The 24646-nt window shown below is 40.0% G+C and overlaps 1 protein-coding gene across 4 annotated transcripts in view; it reads left to right on the top strand.

The window, feature by feature from the left end:
• LUZP2 (leucine zipper protein 2) overlaps positions 1-24646 on the top strand; it is a 484579-nt gene that overhangs the window by 215879 nt on the left and 244054 nt on the right. For 3 of the 4 annotated variants that reach the window (XM_020790416.3, XM_072985874.2, XM_020790415.3), the window contains exons 2-4: positions 12133-12250; positions 14805-14875; positions 19320-19401. In XM_020790416.3, the coding sequence (XP_020646075.1) occupies positions 12133-12250; positions 14805-14875; positions 19320-19401 (271 nt within the window). The remainder of the gene's footprint in view (positions 1-12132; positions 12251-14804; positions 14876-19319; positions 19402-24646) is intronic. The other variant, XM_072985873.2, reaches the window with a different exon arrangement.

The raw sequence follows: 24646 nt of genomic DNA, 5'->3' as shown, positions 1-24646 counted from the left end.
TAAAATGGTATGCACACATTTTTGATTTTTTTTTCTTTGTGCAAATACCTTTGTATACTACAGGCAAAGTATTCTAACCATTCACGTTCCTGAGAGCTTACGAGACAAATGTTACATGTGAAGCATGGAATAAAACTGGTACTAGTAGTATTATTACAATACGCTATCGGCTGTAGTAATGAAAATTGTTTTTAGCTGTATTTGTGTTTGCTTGGTTTATGTCATATTTGCCCAACATCTCTGACACACACTGGTATGTACTCATTGGCAGTGTATAGTGGGGATGTGATGATTTCTAGAGATGACTTTTATCCTTGGTGATTTTTTGTGTTTCTTAGGCTTTAGAGATCCTGAGGAGAGTTGCCTGGGACCAGTAAGAAAGCTGGCAGCAATGAAGGTTGCTCTTAGATCCTGCAGTTTTCTGGCTTTTACCAGGATGAACCTATCATAAATTAAATAAATTATAATTAAATAATAATGTAGCATTCCCAAATGATTGCAGATGTGTTTATACCATCTTTCTTCCACCAGGGAATTGTACATGGCTATAAAATAAGCAGAAAATAGGAAAGTGGAGAATAAAAGATAAATACAACAGGTGATTAGACAATAAAGTGGGAATATAATCCACCAGAGTAATCAAATTTGCACACAGTTCCAGTAATTAAGTTCTCGTGCTGCTTGGGTTTGTAAATAGCACACATTGTTTCCATTCTTCTTAACCATGTCTTACTGTTTACTGCTGTAATTAAGACAACATGCTGTCTTTAAACAACTATCATCCCTCTTGTCCTGATAATTATAGCTGTATTTCAGAGAGAGGTTACATGAACTAGTTTTCAGGCTCCATGTGTGCATCTGAAAACACTGTCATCCTGTCAGTTCTCTGTCCCTATAACATTCCTGCCATCTGGCTTCTGGCCATCTTATCTGGCCATTCTGTCCAGATGCTTCTCTTATATCTTGAACATTAGCTTTGAAACAAATAATAATACTTTAAATGTATCAGTGAAGATTCTCAGTCATCCAGGTATGGTTATCTGGAAGTTGTGTCCATTTTCTATGTGCACATGTATGGCCTCCCTGACCCCTCTCTCGAACCATCTATCTACATTTTCATTATCAAATGAGTGTCCTTCAAATGAAAGAACACTGCTGATTGTGGTCCTGAGCCATTGCCCCTCCACTGCTGGGCCTTCACAGACCACATAAATGCAATAGACCCAAATATTAAGTTCAGCAGGAAATGACCAATGACAACTGGCTGGCTTTACTGGACTGCGCAATCATCATAAAATCCAACAGCAGCTTAGGAATAGAAATCTACAGAAAACCCCCACACACTGATCAATACCTGCGATTTGACTCTCATCACCCATTTAAACACAAACTAGGAGTCACCAGGACACTGAACCACAGAGCAAGAAACATCCCCACCTTCACAGAAGCCAAGAAGAAGGAAGATGGACATCTGAGGACAGCACTTAAGGCCTGTGGATATCCAAAATGGGCCTTTAACAAGGCAATGTCCTGACCCAGGAGGTCAATGGAAATTTCTGAGACCCATATCCAATGGAAGAACCTGGTCATTCCTTACATGGCAGGTGTGTCTGAAATGCTCAAAAGGATTTTTGCTAAACACCACAGACCCATGCACTTGAAACCCACAAACACCCTAAGGCCACTCATCCACCCAAAAGACTGGACACCAAAACACAACAGGAGCAATAAAGTGTATGCGGTCCAATGCAAAGAGGAGTGTTCGGCGCTCTTCATTGGAGAAACCAAACAGCCACTAAACAGGAGAATGGTCCAGCATAGAATCAGCAGTGTTCCTTCATTTGAAGGACAAAGGACACTCATTTGGTAACAAAGATGTACTCATTTTAGACTGAGAAATAGATGGTTTGAGAGAGAGGTCAGAGAGGCTATACATGTGCAGACAGAAAATCCTTCACTCAACAGGGATGTTCATCATGCTATTCTTTCATCCATCCCCAGAAGGATTAGGGACACACACACGGAAGATCACTGTTAACAATTGGTGGAGAAGAACTGCAGAAGTGGGATTATCCCTTGCCCCCAGTCTTTATCCTATTCAAACCAGAGGGAAGTGAAACCAATGTGGAGGATAAATTGTATCAGGGATCTCCTAAAAACTCTGCTCAGACTGAAGAAGCTGCTTTGATGAGTAATGAAATGTTGTTAAAAATAAAGAGGTCCAGTTGCAATGACTCAGCTTCCAAATACTTTAAATGCAAAGGAAGAAAGGGAAATTAAGTCCAATGCCTTAAGCAGCCCATTAGTTCAAGTCACCCAATATTTTTCTAGACAATTTTAAGCATAAATTGTTGGTTTGTGACATTTGTATCACACTCCTTGGCTCAAAATAAATTCTGAGCAGCTTATCCACTATCAGTATGTGGGTTTTCTTCTTCTTTTTAAAAACATACAGTCCGTGCCTATAGGTTTATAGTTGGGGAGGGAGACGCTACACATTAAAAAAAAAAAGGATGAGGAAGAAAGGTGATAAGAGTTCCTGGTCACAGAATAAAATGCCTCCAATTATCCTCACAGTAAAATTGTAGAGATTTTGTAAATGAGAATAACAAGATGAGGTTAATGTGGAATAAAGGAAAGGACTGCAAAACAGCTTCTTCTCAGATGAATTGATAAACATTATCTAGTGTAGTGTGCGTGTCTGTGTGTGAATGCTGTATTATTACGCAGGAAGATAGATTGTTGACCTATATAAGGCGACATTATTCATTCACATAGACCATTATTATTTATTCTAACTCAAAAATAAAAAAGGCCCTTCACATCCTCTATTGTCTGTCCTTTAAAAACTGAAGACAGAGAGACCTGTATATGTTATGTGGCAAATGGTTTTCTCTCAGTGGTTACCCAGCAGCAAGCAAATCTCCAAATTTGTAGAAAAGTCCATGTCGCAGGATTTGAAAGTTGTTGTCCTAGAGAAGAAACATTACAGAACAAGGTTCTAGAGAGAGACAGCTGAGACAACTGTAATTCTCCCTATGTGGGAGTGCCCTTGAAACTGATACAAAAACTTCAGCAGGTTCAGAATGTGGCAGCCAGGTTGACTGAATAAGTTCAATCGTATATCTACAGACCTGGCTCATCTGCATTGGTTACCTGTTTATTTCCATGCCAGGTTAAAGGTTTTGGTTGTATCATATAAAGCTCTCTATGGTTTGGGACCTCAGTAACTGTCAAAGGGTCTCTCCCAAAGAACTGCTACCTGTTCACCTGGTCCTCTCAGGCCTTGTTGGTATGGGTGGTCACACTAAGAGAGGTGAGGAGGATTTTCACTAGGAATCAGGCATTCTTAATGGCCTGTCACTCTGAAATGGTCTCTCCCTGGAGTTTCAGCAGGCCCCCGACCTCCAGATTTTTAAGAAGCTCATAAAACCCAAATTGTTTAAAGAAACCTGTAAGGCATTTTAACATTTAGGTAGTGATTTGACTCATGGCATAGAGGATAGTCACCATCATTTAGTCATTAGTTGTGTTTTTGTCATTTGTTTGTTTTCGGAAGGTGGGGTTGGGTAGTGAGGAAATAATTTCTGTTTGTACAACTGCCTAGAGTAGTGGATTTTCATTAAGTGGGGCAATATAAAAATGCCATACATACATACATACATACATACATACATACATACATACATACATACATACATACATACATACATACATACATACATACATACATACATACATACATACATACATACATACATACATACATACATACATACATACATACATATGCTTGATAGACATCTCAACAGATTAAATATTAATCAAGGGTTCTCAAGCCGCTACAAAATGTAAAATACTACAGTAATTATGTTATTATCTGCTATTGTTTTCAATAGCCTAGTTTCCCTCCCAACTAACCACAGCCACCTTTGCAAGCTTCAAAGACAAAGTCAGGGATTCGTAAGTCATTACCATATCAAGTATGTTGTTTCTGCTGTTATTATCTACAGCCCAGGATTCCTTTACCCACTATTCTTGCTTTTTACTGAACTAGGCTTCAAAGGAAAAAGACTAAACATCAAATAAGGATCCTAAGTCATTACCAGATATGAAATGTCACATTGAATCACACAATTTGCAACTTGTGTCTACTATCAAATACTGTAATTGTCTCTTTATCTTGGGGCCATGTATAAAATTTTGTGATGTACTCTCACTCTTGAGGAAGTGGACTTTTTATTTTAGGTATCCTTTTTATTTTATTTTATTTATTTTATTCTATTTATTTTATTTATATCCCGCCTATCTGGTCAAGCGAGGACCACTCTAGGCGGTTTTTGTCTTCTTTATTATTTTTGGCCTTTTATTTTGCTTCTGATTTGTTTGGTTTTTGTCTGCTATGCTTGCACAAACTAACATGGCTACCACTTTGAAAACTGCATCCATGTCAACAGATACTGAAATGCAGTTTGTCCTTGATTCACAGAAAAGGAGACAATCTTTCAGTTCATACTGTGAGTCATGTCTGCAATGCTGAGAAACATGAGGAATAAAGTTATTCAATGCATAAATAATAATGCCGCAGCAGTGTCTTCTTATTTCTTGGACAAAGACAACAAAACAGAATAATACTGAGTTGTATTCATCAATGGTTTGGGTTTTTAAAGCAAAGAAAGTCAAATCTGAAAAGTTTACTTATAATTTATACTCAAATTGTAGGGAAATAGTTTTAGGTGTTTTGTAATATCAACAGGACAGCATGTCTGGTGTAGAGGACAGAGTGTTGGAACATGATTCAGAATATCTGGGTTCAAATTCATTCTCAGCCATGGAAACTTACTCAATAGTGACAAAGTTAAAACCACTTCGTAACTATCTTACTTATCTGAAAACCCTACTAGGGTTGCTGAAAGGCAGATGAAACTTGACAGCACATGAAATTGATTGTTAACATTGGTGGCTTCTTCATCTAAGCAAGCTCTGTTATGTGGGAGTTCATGTAACTGTCCCTAGTTTGTGGTTTGAATTAAATTGTATGGTTACCTTATAAAGGAACATACACACACACACACACACACGGAACGGATTAACCTCGCTATGCGGGGCACCACTGTATATACCTGTCCACAACTGCAAGGTATCCGGTATACTCCTGCAGTGGTGAGAGGGTACCTTTTGTCCTTTGCTGACTGTAACATTTGTTGTATTTTTGTGGTGGGTCTGAATACAGTTTGTAGGTTGTGTTTTTTCAAAAGTTTCCCCATGCGGTCCGTGACCTCTTTGATGTATGGCAGAAATACTTTATTTGTTGGTGGCTGTTTTTCCTCTTCAGTTTGGTGTTGTTTTCTTAGTTTAATGGCTCTTTTGATTTCATTTTTGGAATGGCTGAGTTCAGTGCTGAGAAACTGAACTTCACAGTTCTGATTTGCATGGTCTACCAGAGTTTTGATTATGGTCCCCAGAGTAGTTCACCCCTTTTTCTCACCACTGCATATACAGTCTCAATAGCTCACTCTGAGACATAAGCAGTAGAAAGAATAAAAGGTTTCATTTACTTGCCTTGAACTGATAACAGCAAGCTAAAAACATGATTGCTTTGAACGACAACCCTCAACAGACTACTGGCTGCTTCCAACAGACAAAAGAAGGGGGAAGGATACTCTGAGCAGACAGGTGGGGCTCTCTTTGAATTCAGAGGCAGGGATGGAACACTTAGTTAATGCTGGACAGATCAGCAGTCACCCCAGCTCAGAAGGGTTCCTCCCAGCCACATCTAGTAGAGGCAGTATGTGAGGCTGCAATAACTCCAACAAGGCTTCCTCTCTGATACATCACAAGGACCTGTCTCTGGTCCCAGGTTTTGATTTCAAAGTCTCAGTGAACAGGAGATTGCTGACCTGATAACCTTAACCCAGATGCTAAACTGATCATGTTCTGTGCTTTGAGATCTAATTTGACTCTACCAAGGGCAGCTTATGACCAGGTCATGAGCATGTGAAATTCATGAGCTACTCCTGGCCTCTGTACTTGCTACTCCTGCTTATTCTTACCTTCTTTTCTGTGTCAGTTGTTCAACTTGCCCCTCTCCCATGTTCCCATACTTTATTTTTTTCACATAATATTTCCTGATGTACCACAGGGTATGCAATTCTCCTAATCTCAAGGCCAGTATATCTCTGATCTTTGCTTCCCTTGAGCTGCTTCCCCTAAACTTTCATGACCCCACTTATGCTAACTTAACTTTTGGCCTAGAGATCAATGGTTCCCAAACATTTTCAGACCACTGGCTGTGGCTCCCCATGCTCAGAGGGGAGTGTTTGTGTGTTTGCAAATAACTAACTTGGGTGAGATGTTTGTGAAAGTTCTGAGTTAAGTAATATCTTGGATCACTAAAAGTTTACAAATATGGCACACATTTGAGTTCTACAGACCTCTTCATCAGGTTAAAATGTCTTAAGAAGCTGGTATAGCTCAGCCCTGAATCATGAAGTCCCTGGTGTGAATCTTTGCTAAGTTGTCAGAAAAGGCAGATATATAGTCCATGTGCCTGTTAAATCTGCTGTCCGTGTGCTAGTTGTAGAAATCCCTTTGTTCTGGATGACATCAGAGATTTTCCAGTACGAGTATCAGAACTGGCTTGCTAGTTAAGTTCTCATGACAGAAGAGCCAAAAAAAGGGGGTAGAGCAAGGGTAACTTTTATGATAAAATAGGAGAATCATCTAATGCTTTAGAAACAACACTTTAAAATAACATTAATACATTGGTTGAAATCTTATTGTGCAGTTATGCAAACAGCATAACTTTCTGTTGCAGACCATATTGCATCACTCAGTATAAAACAGATAATGTCTATGGAGATTTCTTAACTTATGGCAATTCACAGCCAAAATTACACCATTTACAGAACTATGCAAGAGGATTTCCACCACCATATTAAAACACATGTGTTAAAATCATTGCTTACATTATATTTATGTCTACACTTTATCTTGATTTTATGAACTGGGCTGTAGTTTCTTAAGCAATAATAAAGTTTGTTAGGCTTTAATCCTGTGCATCAGTATCTAGAGAGGAATAAGCATGCACATATTTTAGAGACAATTCTTTCTGATTTCTTTTTTGGAAGTCTGTTTTAACACATTATAACTGTAAATCGTTTTTAAAAAATCTTATATCTGACAAATCTTTGAATTAGAATTGCTCTGATAAGTTACAACATTTTTGTGAAGATGTATTCGTGAACAACCTTCAGAACACAGCCAAAGAGCCTGAAAAAAACCACAACAACCATTTTTGTGAAGAGTTCAATTAGATGATTCACTTTGCTGTTGCTGTTGTTGTTGTTATGTGCCATCAAGTTGCTTGCAACTTATGGCACCCCTATGAATGAACAACCCCCAAAATGTCCTGTACACAGCTGCTCTGCTTGGCTGTTGTAAACTTAAGCCTTTGGCTTACTTTGGCAAGTCTGTCCATCTGTTATCTGATCTTCCTCTTTTCCTGCTGCCTCCCACCTTTCTGGAAGTCCGTTTTAAGAGGATGCACATAAAGTTCTTTAAATATCATTTATTTCTATTAACAATATATCCAAACAAATGTCACATATTGTGAAGTCGTGGCTATGGCATATAAAACTATAGCCATGTCTTTGCTTGCTTCTTAATCAGAAGGAGCAGTATGCATGGGGATTATGCCATCTCTGGCCTAGTGCTGAACATTCCTGAGTAATAAGACACAGTGTTCTCAGGCTGCCATGTGTTCATTATTTACTGTACTGTATTTCTTAACACCTAATGGATAAAGCACAATACTTCCTTATCACCTGACTGAAGTTCAATTTATCCAGACCTTCCTCACTCTTGGCTGCCTCAGGATGTGTTCCATTCATTTGCCACCAGTCCTCGTGGAATCCACAAAAGAGTATGGATTTTTTGAATGTGCCATTCCTTTTTCAGTCAAGAGTTGTTCAGAATGGTATTATTAGACTGCATTCAGGTGGACAACATGGTTAGAGGAAGTTGTTATTGATTCTGCAGCTCAAAGGATATTCATGCTTTTGGTTACTGACTCCCTGCTGATGCATTACCCTTTGCCCTTTCATATGTTCGAAAAACCAAACCCTCAACAATTTGCTTTATTTCTGTGCTATGTACATAGATATTGGTTTTCTGTGGCTTTAGATTCATAAGAACATTATGTCAGGCCTGCCACCCTCCCCCCATCCCACTTTGAATGTGCGGTACTATTGATCTTTATTGTGGAAATGTAAGATAAGTTTACTGTAGCTGTTTACATCTTCCACAATGTAATTTGGAGACCAGTATATAAAAAGTAATTGAGTCACCATTAGGTAGTGATGTGCAATGCTAGATATAGTATGCTTTATACTATACTTCCTTAATGTTTTCATTTATTTTTATCACATATTATCTAAGTCAAAATCCCTTGAAATATTAATGTAATACAAATGTAAGAAATGTTTGGAGTGTAGGTTAGCTTGCTTTTGGATGCACACCTTAAACTGGTGAGTTCTTAGTGTTGTCAGGGCCGTGGAGAGTAATGCTATCCTTCCAGGGTCACTTAAGACCAAATGATCAAAGCTGAGTTGCATCCAGCCTCTTCAGGAGTTCATGGTTGCATCAGCAGAAAATAATTTGACTGATGATGCAGGTGGAAAAACTCATGAACGGCAGATACTAGGCAGCACCAGGAACTGGACGGGGGAGTGTGCCCCTGTAGGTTCTGCTGTATCTCTCAGAAACTTTTGATACCATCAACCATGGTCTCTGGGATAGGACTTGGAGGCACTGTTTTATGGTGCTTCCTGTCCTTCCTAAAGGGCAGAACTCAGAAGGTGGGGGAGGTTGTCCAGAATTTTGGGAGTCAGTGTCAGCAGTATGTGAATGACACAAAACTTTATCTCTCCTTTCTATCAAAATCGAAGGAAGCTGTTTCAGTTCTAGATCAGTGTCTGGTGTCAGTAGAAGATTGGTGAGGGCAAATAAACTGAAATGTAATCTAGAAAAGACAGAAGTGTTCCTGGTCAGATCAAGGAATAGAGTTTGAGCCTCTGCTAGATGAAGTTACACTCCCTCTGAAAACAAAGGTGCACAGCTTGGGGACGCTCCAGGTTTTGTCTCTGAGTCTGGATGCCTAGGTCTCCACAGTGGCCTCTGCACAGTTGAAATTAGTGTACCAGTTGCATCTATTCCTGGAGAGGTCTGATCTGGCCATGGTGACACATGGCTTGTCACATCCTGGTCAGGTTACTGTAATGTGCTCTACATGGGACTGCCTTTGGAAAGTGTTCAGAAACTTTAGCAGGTCCAACCTGCTGCAGCCAGATTGCTAACTGGGACTGGTTACAAGGATCACATTATCCTCCTCATTTTCACTATCCTTCCTTAAGCAGGTAAAGACCTTTCTCTTCAGGCAGGCTTTTCCTTAGTGATTGGCTAAGAGAGATGTTAAAATGAGACAGTTTTCATATTTATTGGTTTTAAATCTGCCTTTGCAATACTTTTACATAGTATTTTTCATTATAATGCTTATTTCGTTTTTTTTACTATTTCAATAATTAACTAATTTTATATTTTGATATAGAGTTTTTAATGATGTAAGCCACCATGGGGTTTTTTTTAGATGATAAGCTGAAAGTATTTAAAATAAATGTTTAAAATATATAAATAGAAGATGACAATGATAAAGAACTTCTAGACATTTCATATGTCTAAAACCCTATGATGAGAGAACCCAAAACATAACAGAAGATAGTACTAGAAGGTGAGACTCCAGTTCAGAAGGCAATTGGCTGGCTTCTAGGGAAGAATAAGAACAAATGGTACTGTTGCTAACAAAGCAATTGGATTAGAGCTGAAAGGATATCTAGTAGCTGATGTGCACAGAACCACAACAGAAAATGTATTGGGCATGTTGCATATAACTGAGTACACAGAATCTATAAAGTACAAATCAAGGGAACTTGAAATCATAAAACAAGAAACAGAACTTTTGAACACTGCAATACCTGGCATGAATGAACTAGAATGGGTTGGAATAGGATATTTTGAATTAGATAATTACAGAGTGTTTTACTCTGGAAATGTCAAACTTAGAATAAAGTCATAATGTGGCATTAATAATGAGGTGAATATTTACACGTTTTTATTCGTCCTTCGTATTAACCCCCCCAAAAACACAAAACTACCATTCTGCAGAAAGGCAGCCACCACCCCACACAGCCACCCAATACCACAGCCTACCCCACTCCTTCCTTTCCCTACTTTAGGCCCCATGCCACCCCACTCCCACCAACACCCTCTTACCTTAATTGTTGCTGCCGAGGTTTTCTGGCCTCGGAGCCATGCATGTAAAAATGGAGACTGGCTACCCTAGTTGTAAGCCGCCTACAGTGGTCATGATTGACCAGATAGGTGGGATATTAAATAAATAAATAAATAAATAAATAAATAAATAAATAAATAAATAAATAAATAAATAAATAAATAAATAAATACCCTTTGCAAAGATGGCAGGCTGCCCTTTGCAAAAATGACAGTTGCAGTTTCCCTACCCTAAATGAAGCCACAGCCATCATCTTTGCAAAGGGCAGTCAGTCTCCATTTTTACACCTGTGACTCCAAGGCCGGAAGACCTCGGCCGCAGTGATTAAGGTAAGAGGGTGTTGGTGGGCATGGTGTGGGGTGACGTGGGGCCTAAGGTAGGGAAAATAAGGGGTGGGGGCAGGCTGTTGTGGTGGCTGGCTTTGTGTGTGTGTGTGGCTGCCTATTGGCTTCTGATGAGTTGATCAGCGGCTGGTAGGCAGAATGGGCTTCTGTGCTGTGTGGTAGACTCTCCTGGGGGACCCAATTTGTGAGTGAATAACTCAGATGTCCAATATCTAATCTTCACCAAAGTTGGCAGGTGTGTTGGGGAAATACATAGGAAGGTCTGTTGTGATTCTGGAGTCTCTGAGTAGCTGGGAAGAGCTTTCCTGGGGGTCTTCTTAGTGACTATATAATTTGGGGGTCCATGATCCAATGTTCACCAAACTTTCAGGAGTTTTAGAACGGCATCTGAGGAAATTTCCCTACAACTTTGGTGTCTCTAGATCATTGGGGACAGTGTTATAGCCATTTAAAGTGCAGACAGATCGACAGATCAATTTGTTGATGAATATTTGTATATTCGTATTCGTTGATACGTTAGCCTTGACGAATAATGGATCAAAATGAATTGCCATTTTTTTATTTGTCCCCATTTCTAGTCATCACAGGTTAGAAATGATGGAACAACAACAATAAACAACAGCTCTGACAGAATAAGCTGAAGATACATTTAAGTTTAAATATGATAAATCTTTATGGAAGTGTGCATGCAGAAAGACAGCAACAGCTGCTCAGAGTAGATCCTTGCTCTAGATGGGCAGGATAGAAATCTAATAAATAAATAGATAAATATTAAATAAATAATTATGCTTCTCTTCTACATACTCTTAGTTGGGAGTGAGAGCCAGTGTGATGCATAAAATAGTATTGTGAATCAGGAGACCTAGGTTCAGTTCCTCACTCAGCATGGAAACTCGGGGTGGGGGGGACTCAATGGTAAATGATTCCTTGAACATCTAACATAGATTAAAACCCCATTAGGGTAGCCACAACCTATAAGGGCTTCGATGGCAATTAACAACCATAATTAGTTGGAAATGTGCTCCTGAACTGAAATGACTTGTTTATGTTTAGGTTTTGGTATGTGTGGAAGTGCAGTGGTATCCTCTGGAGGGAATACAGATTGGAGCCAACCCTCTAGGAAACAATCTAGGCATAACCTGGAAAAGTAGGGTGCATGTCAACCATGTCTTTATCTGTACTGCATGTTAATGTTCAACATTGTGAGTTTGCACTTGCAGGCCCCAATTTTTTTTTCTAATCACAGGCTATTTGGGGTATATTTGCTGATGTGGTAAGTGGTTAAAAAAGAGGACAAAAATAAGTTCTAGTCCGTCAGTAATTGGCTCAATCCTGCTTCTGCCTCTATGCATACATAATAAACCAGATCTTTAATACTCAGGTTTGATGTGTACTGCAGTTATTTTTGAGAGGATCTGACCACTGTTCTTTCTTTGTTAGACAGGGCTATGAAGAGCTGGAAAGGCAGCTAAAAGAAGTCTTTAAAGAGAGAAGCAGCATTCTTCGCCAGCTTTCAAAGACATCCAAAGAGCTTGAAGGAATTAAAGTTAACCTCCAGGTCAGAGTTATCTTCTTTCTTTGTTTTTAGTTAGTTAGTTAGTTAGTTAGTTAGTTAGTTAGTTAGTTAGTTAGTTAGTTAGTTAGTTAGTTAGGTAGTTAGTTAGTTAGTTAGTTAGTTAGGTAGTTAGTTAGTTAGTTAGTTAGTTAGTTAGTTAGTTAGTTTATATCCCACTCCCATTAGTGTCATGGCACTACCCTGGGCTGGTTATAATACATGTAACAGAAAATAAAAATAGAAATAGAAACATATTAGTCTAGAGTGACCACTGCTTCATCACCAAAAAGGAAGAATTAATTTGCATGTTCAACAAAAATAATGGCACAAAGAGATACATACCCAGTGCTGACTATATCCAACTTAAATTTTTGAGTAGAGATGACAACAAATCACCGGACCAGCAGTTTGTGATAGTTTGTTTGTGGGCTCAACCAGTGTTTGGTGCTTCCCAGCCACTCCCTCTCTGGCGGGCACCCACTCAGGGCCCACTCTGATTTTCTCTATTACTGAGTGAAGAAAATATGCTAGGAATACTGATTAATTTATATATATTTTTTATTTATTTATTTGATTTATACTCCGCCCATCTGGACCTGTCATAGCTGTGCTGGCAATGCTAACTGTAGGATGTCCTGTTTGGAAAAAAAAAAACCCATACATTTTGGATGGTATAAATATATCTTGCTTGTAGCCATTGTCAAAACTCACTGACCAGGAGTGGATAACTTTTCTCTCTGCTGGTTTTTGTGTCTTCTCGCAAATGTTTGCCTATAGCTAAATAAATATGGATCTGCTTTAAGTCTCTAACCTAACATACAGAGTACAGTGGTGCCTTGACTTACAAACTTCATCCATATTGGAATGGTGTTTGTAAGTCAAAAACATTCCTAAGTCAAAGCAGCATTTCCCATAGGAATGCATTGAAAACCGATTAATCTGTTCCGGCTGTTTTTTGTTCTTATGTCATAAGTAAAAGCTTTTGTTCCCATAGGAACTAATGCAAAGCTGGTTAATCTGTCCTCTACCATTAGGGAGATGCAATTTAGACCCCAGCAGCCATCAGAAGAAACCTTTGGAAAAACATTTCTGATTTTAAAAGCAAAAGACTAAAATGCATTTTAGACCCCCAACAGCCAAAGAAACCTTTGCAAAACCATTTCTGATTTTAAAAGCAAAAGACTAAAATGCATTTTAGACCCCAGCAAAGAGAACAAAGCAAAAAAGCAAAGGAAGCATGCATGAACCATTGCAAAAGCACAAAAAACAAACAGAGCAGATTAGAAATGCAAAGGGAACAAAGCAAAAAAACAAGAGAAGCATACATGAACCATTGCAAAAACAAATGGAGCAGACCAGAAATACAAAGAGAACAAAGCAAAAAGCATGCAGGACACAGCGAAAATGGGGGGGGGGACCGAAAAAGCAACCAAATCCCCCAAGACCCATTGGAAATGGGAGGGAAACAAACAAACAAAAACAAATTCCCCAAGACCCATCAGAAATAGGAAAAAACACTCCAAAAAGGAAGCAACCCCCCCATCGGAAATGGGGGTAGAAACATAAACAAGCCCCCAAGACCCATCATAGCACAGAAACATAACCCCCCAGCCAAAAATCACACTTCAAAAATACCCAGAACAGTTTTTTAAAAGTATAAAGCAGCACCTTACCTTACCAGGCAGCCTCCTCAGATCGCAAACTCTCTAACTGCTGGGGTGAAAGAGCTACAAAGAAGCAGCCTTGTCACCACCTACAGTTAGAAATTTGAATCTCCTGCCCTTTTCCCCTGCCTTTTTTCTGTTTGTAAGTCAAAGCTCCATTCACAAGTCAAAGCAAAATGTTGTGAACAGAGCTGTTCGTAACTAAAATGTTCGTAGGCCAAGGCGTTCATAAGTCAAGGCATCACTGTACTAGTTTTTCTTCTGAATGAAGGAGGACCGTTCTCCTTAAAGGAGGATGCATGGCCATCCAATATTAGTCTCATGCAGATGTTCAGCCACTTCAAGTGAGGGCTAAATGGGGGCAGGATGTGTAGGCAAAGACACAGGGTTCATCTCAACGAACCTATCCCTGCTGCTACGTACTTGCATGCCAAAGACATTCAGACATTGCAGAAATGTATCATGCAATAATGTGGCTTCTCAGTAGCAGCATCACCAGAACACGTATGACAACATTACGAGCTGGTCCTGAGCTTTCAGAGACAGGTGAAATTTACCAGATGCTCTCAATCCTAATGAGAATTTCTCCTTAGTGCAAATTCTTTGGACAACACACCTGCACATTGATCACATTTCTGTACTTCTGGACCTGTAGAAAGGAAAGGAAGACTATTTTCCATGTGTGTTTCTGATGCTTCCGTATCTCAAAATAAGTGTTGTGAAGGCCCTGAAGCAGATGAACAAAGCTACTTGTCTCTTCCCTCTCTCCTCACTCCTGAAATGTGATATTAGCAGAAACCTTGATATAAAAAGGGTTCTGGATAATACTTTTACTGCTGAAAGATATTAAAGAGCTCCTTGGTAACACATTGTCTCTTCCTTTTTGTTATCAGTCTTTGAAAAATGATGAGGCCTCTGCGAAAAGCGATGTACAGAAACTCTTGGAATTAGGCCAAAAACAAAGGTACACTTCGGTATTTATCTTTCATAATTTTGGCTCCCCCCCCCCAATGTTGAAAGCAGGTATGAATTCCCAACCTTCTTTCCTAGCAAGGACAGAGAACACTCTTGGTACAGAGGAACCAGAGAGGCAGCCACCTGATTTGAAACATAAGCTTTGTGTTTGCAAAAAGCAAGATACCACAGGTAGAAAGATCAGCAGTGAGAGAACTGACCTACAACCTTCCTTCTTCATGGACTAGTTTTCTGCATTCAGGGACTCCATGAGAGCACAGCAGGCTCCCTGTTGCTAATCTTCAGCCACAATGCCTGGAAATCAGTCAGGCATGACAAGAAGGACATACTGTAGAGTTGTTTCAAGGGACCTTGCTCTGCCCTGCATGTCACCAATCATATCAGATATGGATGCCCAGATGGTGTTTTCATCGAGACACTACAGTCATATTCAGGCATTGGCCTGATCACATGTAAGACAAAACTTTAGGGGAGGCAGATGATACTATGCCTATAAACCCTATCACCAAATGTCAGTGAGCATCGAGAAGCAAGTTACATCTTTCCTCCTTCTCTCAAAAATGTCAGTGCAGAAATCACTGGTCAGGGGAAACCTGTACATGTTTGGTCAGAAGAGGCCTCAGTCCATTACTTGTCAGCCTCTATTTATAAAGTTAAAACTTGTCGGACCTCTGTTGCAATCTGGAAATATTGCTGGGTCTAAAAATAACCTTTGGGTTATTCCTGGACAAGTCCTTTCCTGTCTAAAAGCATTGCTGTCTTCAGTTAATAAAGTAGCTTACATATCTATGGGCTTATTCATTTTGTTTCATTCTGTTGTGTTCCACTATGTTTTGTTTTGTTTTAATTTGATTCTGAGGCTTTTCAAGTTGCTGTCTGTCATGACGCATGGTAGGAAGGACAACTGGTAGGCAGAAATGAGATTTATTGTATTTATTTATTTATTTATTGAGTGAATTTATACCCCACTCCTATGCCTGTAAGTTTTCAGAGTAGCAGCATTGCCAGAATTCACATGACAATGTTATGATCCAGGTTTGAGCTCTCAGAAACAGGTGAAATTTTCTGGATGCTCTCGATTACCAAATGATTTCAAATCCCTCTCAGGAGAGCTTTCCTATCACTGCTATAAACCTACAACGTTTGCCTTTTTCAGAGCAAAGTGTCACTTCTGAACTGTCATAATGATCCATCTGAAGTGTAGGAAGATTGTTTCCCAGGAAACAAATCCAGAGCATTGTTTCATTGCTTCTCTGGCTTCCCAAGACAGACAGTGAGATATACAGAATGAGGTTTTTTTCCCCAACAAAAAGTGGGGTGGGTGAGTTGTTTCTTTCTCTTCTTGATCCCTTTTTCTGACACTCTCCACAAATACTATGGAAACCACCTCCATCAGTTGCATAACAATTAATAATGTCAAACCCTTCAGGTTTGGGGCATTCTGAAGCTAGGCATAAATTCCGATGAGTGAAATGCCAGGGCATAAAAAACTGGCCTGCAATTAATGCAAGGAATTCTGTTACAACTCTCAAAGAATGTAAATTAAACAATGCCTCAAGATACTTCTGGTGAGATATGCAACATCACCATCTTGAAACAGTCGGTGTCTTATATACCCTGTGATAAATCTTCCAAAATGCAGAAGACAAAGGAATGCCCAATTTACCTTTCAAAGGGTTATATATTATTTAGCTGTCAGGAACTGCTGCACTTATCCTCGCTGACAGTGTACATGGCTGTTCTTATGTTTAATGCATGGTTGTTCCAATCAAAATGTGTGTCCCAGACAGGGACTTGTTGTTCTTTGGTTGCACACCTGCATTAAAATAATGAGTGGTGCATTGAATCTGACCTGTAGGTGCCATTGGCCAATAAAACCCCAGCACTTAGATGGGGGTTTCCAATAGAGATGTAAATTTTGCTGTCCTCTGAAGATGCCGGCCACAGAGACTGGTGAAACGTTAGGAAGAACCACTTCCAGAACATGGCCAAGAAGCCCGAAAAACCCACAACAACCAGAGATGTAAATTCTTGCTTGTCTTCCTCCTGAGTACAGTGGACCCTCGACTTACAGACGGCTGGACTTACAGACTTTTCGAGTTACAGACTTCTCTGGCTGCAAAATTTAGATTCGACTTGCAGCCGGAGAATCGACTTACAGACCAGAAAAAAAACAAAATGGAACAAAAATAGAATAAAAACCGCCGGTTATGGGATTAATCGGTTTTCAATGCATTGTAGGTCAATGGAGATTCGACCTACAGACTTTTCGACTTGCAGCCACCGTTCCAATATGGATTAATTCTGTAAGTAGAGGGTCCACTGTATGAGAATGAGAACGCCTGTGTGAGATGGTGAGATGTTTTGTCTCAATATTGACTAAACATCTTGCACTTGCACCAAGGATTTTATGCAAATCAGACAATTGCTCAAATGGGTTGCTTCTTATTGTTTTGTTCAATCAGGTGTCCGTTTTGTGCTTTTTGTGTGTGCGTGCTTAGCTTCACAAGGGGAAATGACACTAATTTTAGTTTTAGCCGATTGTGGACACCTCAGTCAAAACACCCATTTAGTTCCTTTTCTTGCTCTCATGCTGGAAGAAAATAACATGAGGAGGTCACTGGTTTCTCAATAGGTAGCCTCCGTGTGTCTCCAGCCTGTCTCACTTAGAATTGATTTGTGAAAATTAATTACGTATCTTAATTTCCACATGTATTCAACTCATATTTTCTTGACCAGTCTTCCATCCACAGTCAGCAAGGTGGTGAACAGAACCAAGTACTGGGGAAGAAAAAAGAGGGGTAGGTGGGTGATCTTCTTTTCTGACACTTTCCTCAACTATTATGGAAACCACCTCCATCAGTTGCATAACAATTAATAATGTCAAACTCCTCAGATTCTGAAGCTAGGGAAGCATAAATTCTGATGAGTGAAATGCCAGGGCATAAAAAACTGGCCTGCAATTAATGCAAGGGATTCTGTTACAGCTCTCAAAGAATATAAATCAAACAATGCTTCAAGACACGTCTTGTGAGATATGCAATGTCACCATCTTGAAATAGTTAGGCAATCACTTTCTTACTTGGTGAAAAGTTGATTATTTCCTCCAGTACATATATACAAGGTGGGAATTTATTTTATATAATCTTTTCTTTTCCTCATCTTCAAGGACCAGTCAAGAAAATACCAGCAGCTGAAGACTGAACTGCTGACAGTTTATTGATTGGCCCCTGAAGATGATGGAAGAGAAGTTTGTTTGTTTTTTTAAAATATGATACAGCATGTCAGTGATGGTCTATTACACGGTCTTAAATACAAACAAACAGACAGAGAGACAAACAAACAAACAAACCACTTCCCACGCTCCTCTACCAAGGAGCAGAGGAAGTGCTCAATTTGTTGATACCCTGAAATGGCTCTCTTCTGAAGCCAGTTCATGATGTTGGCAAATTCAAACTGGAAGGCTTTGCATTGGATGGATAGGAATCCCACCCACACCAAAAAGGGAGAAGCTGCTGCCAGGAGGTCACAAAGGACCGCTTTGGGGGTGCACTGGCTCACCCCAACAATGCCATAGTCTGATCACCATTTTTAAGAGTGAACCAACCCATTCCTGCAGTGGGCTAAACACCCATGCAGTTAGCTTCCATGTTCTCCCATCTCACCCTGAAGAGCTTCCTCTGTGGAACCTGCTACATCCAAGCCCTAACACAGCTGTCAAAGAGTATGCACTGCCGTATAAAAGAACATCATAATCTGCCTAAGAATTGGCTCAGGACTAAAGAAACCAAGAGGGACACCTTCTGTTCAAAATGATTACATTTAGCTCCCAGTTTCTTTAGTGCCTGAAGAGAAATTTGAAAGACTGATCTCCCTAGGAGTTTGATAAAATCTTTATATCTAAGAAACTGTTCTAACAAACAGCTTCTAACTGGAGGGGGAAAGATCTCAGTTTATAATTTGCCTTTGAAATGATGGAGTTCATGAATTTGCAGTTTTAGCAGTTTCTCTTCCCCCATCACTCCACTTTAAGAAGAAATGCACACTTTTCCCATTCACAACAGTGTAGTTTTGGTTGAGTGTATCTTTGACTATGTTTACATATTATTTGCTTGTGGGTTTTGCAGCATTTTTATTCCCAGAAGGAACTGCAGGAGTTATACAATTGGCAATATTTGACACGGCAGGCTATTCAACAACGGATACAAAAAGGGAGACCGTTTCCCTGTTATGACTTCTTCTTTGCGAACTTTGCTGAGGCACACTGGGCCTTTGTGGCTTTATTCATATGTCGCTTCAACAAAGCACAAACCAGTGGCTATTCTATGTAATTAAAAGTGCCTTATCATGAAAGGAGAGTAAGCAAAGGCTTTCTTTCCTGCTGGACAACAAAGACGAAGTGTGTGTTTTGTTTTGTTTTTTCAATAAACTAGGGAAGAAATGAAATCGCTCCAGGAGGCCTTTCAGAAACAGCTTAATGAGGCAGCTGAGAAGGCAGAAAAACAGCAGGCCACAGTGAGTGATTCTATTCTTTATTACTATTTTCTTCTACCTTTCTATATTCAATTCTTTTTAAACAGCTGGAATATATTTGTCTGAAGATGGTTGTTGGTAAGTAAGACATCTAGAACATTGTATGTATTTGTGGAAATCTTTTTTGAAGCAACGAATTTTTCCGGGTTCATTCCATAAGTAGATGATCAAGTGAAGGGTATCTTCTGATTAGTCAACGGTGATCCAGGCCCAAATCAATCCTAATATGAATAGAGTACTGTATGGAAACAATAGTAAGGTTTGGTTCAGATCCCAGATTTGTAATTTGGAAAATAGACAGGTTCAGACTGGCTCCCATTCAATTTACTAGCAAGTCAATATCAATTTAGGGAGTTTTGTGTTCTGTCTACAAAATTATAAAGAGTTACAAGGTTTTTAATGACACTTTCAATTGTTTTGATGTAAGTGCTGGATAGCTCAGTGGTCTGAGTATCTGACTGTGGAGCCAGAGGTTAGACATTTGATTCCCCACTGTGCCTCCTTGACAGGGCTGGACATGATGATCCACAGGATTACTGCCCCCCCTCCAATCTCTGCAGTTCTAAGATTATTTTATTTTATTTTAAAAGAAAATTGCCAATCCCTTCTTTAATGTTTCATCCAGTGAATATTTGGAGAGTGTTTTGCACAAGAGCAGATTTTACAGTTAAGGGCTTTCAGACTCTGGGGGACAGAATACATTTTTGCTTCCTGTTTTCTGTGGAGAATAATTCAGAAAAGATCATGTGGCAGTGATTTTAAACCAGTGCTGGAAATATAATTGATGTGATATAGACATACTCGAAGTAGTATGCATGATTTTTATAACAATGACTATGAATTCATTTCTCTCAGACCTCTGCATGTGTGAGGTACCCATGTCCTATCAGTCTCCCTGTTATGGATTAAAAATCCATTCCTTCTGGAACACTAGCAATAACCTTGGACATTTGCCGTTTCTCCTTATTCTCTTGTGCTACCTATCCACCCATGAGCATCTCCTTCATAAAAAATGTGGCCTCTGTTTCTATTGTGATAGGACTCTGGACTTCTTTTAAAAGACTGATTTGTGGCACATGAGTTGCAAAAGATTGACTAGAGATGTGAAGAACATGTCTTAAGTTCCTTGTTCCTGCTCTTGTGGTGTTTCAGAACAATGAGATATGTTGGGAAACATTTTAAAAACACAATGAGATTCCTTGCCTCCTATGTGAGAGTGAGATAAGGAGTTATTTGTCTCTTTTCAAGTGTATGTTTGTATGTGTCAGGGTCTCGGCAATGTGATCAAAATACCTCTGTGCAAAACTGGTGTTCTTTGAGAAGCAACGCACAGACAGATTAATTGATGGCTTGAAAATATGCTTCTAATTCATAAAACTTAAGGAGGTGTGCACGCGCAGGAGTAGTGCCAATGGCCAATTGAACTGCGCAGTGTTTTTGCTTTCCGGGCCCCGGGGAGATAGCAAGCAACCCGGGCCACGTGACCTTTTTGGCGGGAAAACGGCACTACTTAAGGTAGTGCCGGTTTACAATCTGATCCTCTTTCGATTCTGGCAGCAAGGAAGAGAGATCAGATCTATCCGGCTGGGCGTTTTGCAGGCTGGTTTGAGGGGGTGGTAGCCTCGTGCTCCCTCCCTGTTTCATAATTTTGGGGCTGAGTGGCATGAGTGGGGAAGATTGTTTAATTAATTTGACTGCTTTGGGGAAGCATTTGGAAGACAAGGCGGGCAAGCAGGGCAGCGCGTCGGGCGCATCCGCCCCACCGCGCGCCTAGAGTCATCAGCTGAGCCTCCCCTCCTCTTAACACTGGGGATCAGCCTTCGGGAGCTGGGGGGATCATTTTTGCCTGGGCTTCCCCTCCTGTCGGGATTAGTTGGGGGAGGAGGATCGAGCAAAGCTTCCTCCCTGCCTTCTGGGGCTGTTTTACTTAAGCGCTGGGTTTATAACAACAGGGATAGCACTTGGTTAGCAGGCACAGCATCGTGGGACGAGGAAAACGTCACTCTGGCTGGCGTTTCTACACACACACACCCATTGTAGCTGGTTTACTTACTGTGTTTCGGTGGGGAATCATGGCTGCTAGGGCAGCCGATCAGAAAGGGTGTGTGATTTCATCAGTGGACGCCATTTGGTTTGTTAGTGTGGGACCGCATGGCTTAGTTCTGTCCTCCACTTTGAGTGCTAGTTTCACTATTGAAAATTGGTTTTAGGAGGCATTAGCTGAGGGAGAGCTGGTAGGGAAGGGAAGCGCCCCGCCGTGCGCGCGCGCGAGGGCCAGCCATTCAGCCTGCTGTTTTTCCCCTTCCCTCCACAGCTGACTAAGTTCTTGGCTGCTAAAAGAAAAAGGAGGTCTGTCGGGTGCCTCTCTGCTTGGGAAATTTTGTGCTTTTAACAGATCATCTTGGGTGCTTGTAGGTAAAATCTCCCTATTCTAGTGCAGTTGAGCTGGTGGATTTTTTTTTTTTTTTACATCAAGCGGAGCTATTTTGTTTACCAGTATGCCTGCCTGCTAGTTCCCATTCATCGTTTTTGATACTAGAATTTACCTTAGGTAAGGGGAGCTGAAATTCATTAGGTACAAATAGCTTGCTGTCTAGGCGTTTCTTTAGGGGATTTTTGGGTAGCTTTGCAGACAGCAGCAGGAATAGCTCTGTGGGGAAGGGCACCCTGTTGGAGTTCCAGAGGTTGTTGGTTCAAGTCCCTGCTGGCGAGCAACTCATTTATAAAAGTTTGTTGTGCACCTTTGGCTTCCTTGTAAGTCCCTTGGGTTCCCATTTTAAAATTACTTTCATTTTAGAAATTAACAGGCTGAGGCTCTTTATTTAATGGGGCTATTTTGTTTGCAGCAGAGTCCTTCCTTTTGTAAATCCCATCTGCTATTTTGTTGTGCATTTTCAGTTTATTTAAAAAAAAAAAGGAGGGAGAGAAAGACTTAAAATCATTTGATTTTAATTTGAAATAGTTAAGGGTGAAGTGTTTATACAATAATTTCTAACAGGCATATATTAAATACAAGATTCTAGGGATTTTATATATATATATATATATATACAGTATATTATATTAGGGATTTTATAAAGGGATACACACTCCTTTAAGACAGCCTGGACCTGGGCTATAATAAGTAATAATATCATTAAGAATATATATAGTAATACCATTTATAGTTTGCAGGTTTCTAATTTGATTTGCCTGTAATATACAAAGAAATAATTCATTGGGTGCATATGCGGTAATTATTAGACAGACATATATATTAAGCACAGGATCTAAGGGACTACATATGTAATAATAATAATAAATACTATCAATTAGTATATTACTATATATATATATATATAGCAATACTATTTACAGTTTGCAAGTTGCTAATTTGAATTGCCTGTACTATATAAAGAGAGATTCAATTCATCATAATAATTGAGGTACTCATTGGGGTGTGTTGCATCAGTAATCACCAGCAATTTTAATTGACAAAAGTCATTTTGTACCAGCTGATTATGTAATTCATCATAATATATTGTCGGAAGCAAAGTTGTTTATTATTACTATTGTTATTGTTCTTATTGTTCTTATTTTTATTTCTTTAGATTCTTCTTGTCATTGGGGTTATTATAACAGATATGGCCTCGATAATTGGTTTAATTATAATAGCGTTTACTCTCAACTGTCAATTAATATATAGATACATAAGGAGCAGCAACTAACCACGGGATTAATTATGAAATATTGAATATAATAGAACAGCTGACTTAGGGCACCTTGAACACCCTTGTTTAGAGTTGGCCCTAGGTTCTTGGAATGTTTTGGGATAAGAGTTGCAGATAGTTCCCACAGTTTGTTCAAGGACATGACACATAGATTAGACAGGGGAACTAAGAGCATCAAGAAGGCCAGACTTAAATCTTGAGCTCAGAAATTAACAGATTTATTACTCTTGAGCCTGCCCAGGTCGTGGACTGCGGCTAAGCGCGATGAAGGCACGGGTTTGTACTACGGAGAATTGATGTTCATCTGCTCCGGTAGCGTCTGAGACAGCACTACTGTATCAAGAATAGGCATGAGGAGGTCGGATCCAGCACCTTAACTTTGTGAGGCATTACCGGTAGGACGGTGATATCTTTATGCACATACACCATTGCACCAGGAGCATAGACATTCAGTGGTTTTTCTCCTTCTCAGAGAAAGATACCTTGATATTGCTTTTTGTGGTGTAGTAAGGAATCTGATTGCCATGATGTGCTGAAGATGTGTCAGGCCTTGTAGAGAGTCTGTACAGAATCAAAAGTGGATGGCGAGCTATGAAGCCACCATTAGCATGGCATTTTACCTCAGACTGTTGCAGGAGAAAGGTAGAGAACACGACAGCCACAATTAATGCCGGGGGCTTGCTCTATTGGGTAGCTGCCCCACAATATCAAGTAGAGACCCAGCCAGTGCACCTACGATTGGTTAAGATGGCACTCACCATCACAACAATATGGGGGGGTGCAAGAAAATAAATAGGGGCAGAGGTAACCCTGAAAAAGGGACCCGGCCATTTAAAGTGAAAGGAAAATTAGGCAAAGGGTGTACAATAATTACATGGCCCATTGCCTGTTGACTTATTTTCCATCAATAAGGATTAGGGTAGCTGTGGTTTTAGGTTAAATATGTATTCAAACACTGGCAGCCAATCTGGGGCTACTCCAGCCAAACAAATAAACGAACAAAGGAGTGCCAGTTGCATCTCTAACTTGTATTGGTATAAAACTTGACACAGTACAACAAATGTCAAGGCTATCGTAGAATAACATTTAGCTGGCTAATGGGTAAATCCAGTCGTTCATTTCAGGGTGACACCTTAATGGTTTTTTATTGTAAGCAACCCCACGCCGCAATTCAGAGTGGGTGACGAGATTGGTTAGGGCCTTTACATTGTGGGCTTTGCAGTTAATATTGGCGTGGGCCAGCTATGTGCTGGGCATTGACAACAAATGATGGATGCACTATGACGCAAACAGTGGTAACTGCTCAGGGAGCTAGCAGCAGAAGCCAAAGAACTGCAGGAGTTTCTCCTCAAGGAAGGGGATGGATCCGGGTGTTATTCAAGGTAGGTTATGGCAGGGCCTTCTATGCAAAGCAAATGGGCAGGAGGATTTTCTCGAAGATTTCAGAATTGGGAGAATTCTGGAAGAATGGTCTAATGAGAAGGGGCTGTGCAGGGGATGTTCGAGTCCCCATCGCT

Source organism: Pogona vitticeps, chromosome 1, assembly GCF_051106095.1.
Source record: "Pogona vitticeps strain Pit_001003342236 chromosome 1, PviZW2.1, whole genome shotgun sequence".
Taxonomy (NCBI): domain Eukaryota; kingdom Metazoa; phylum Chordata; class Lepidosauria; order Squamata; family Agamidae; genus Pogona; species Pogona vitticeps.
This window is presented reverse-complemented; position numbering and strand designations above follow the sequence as displayed.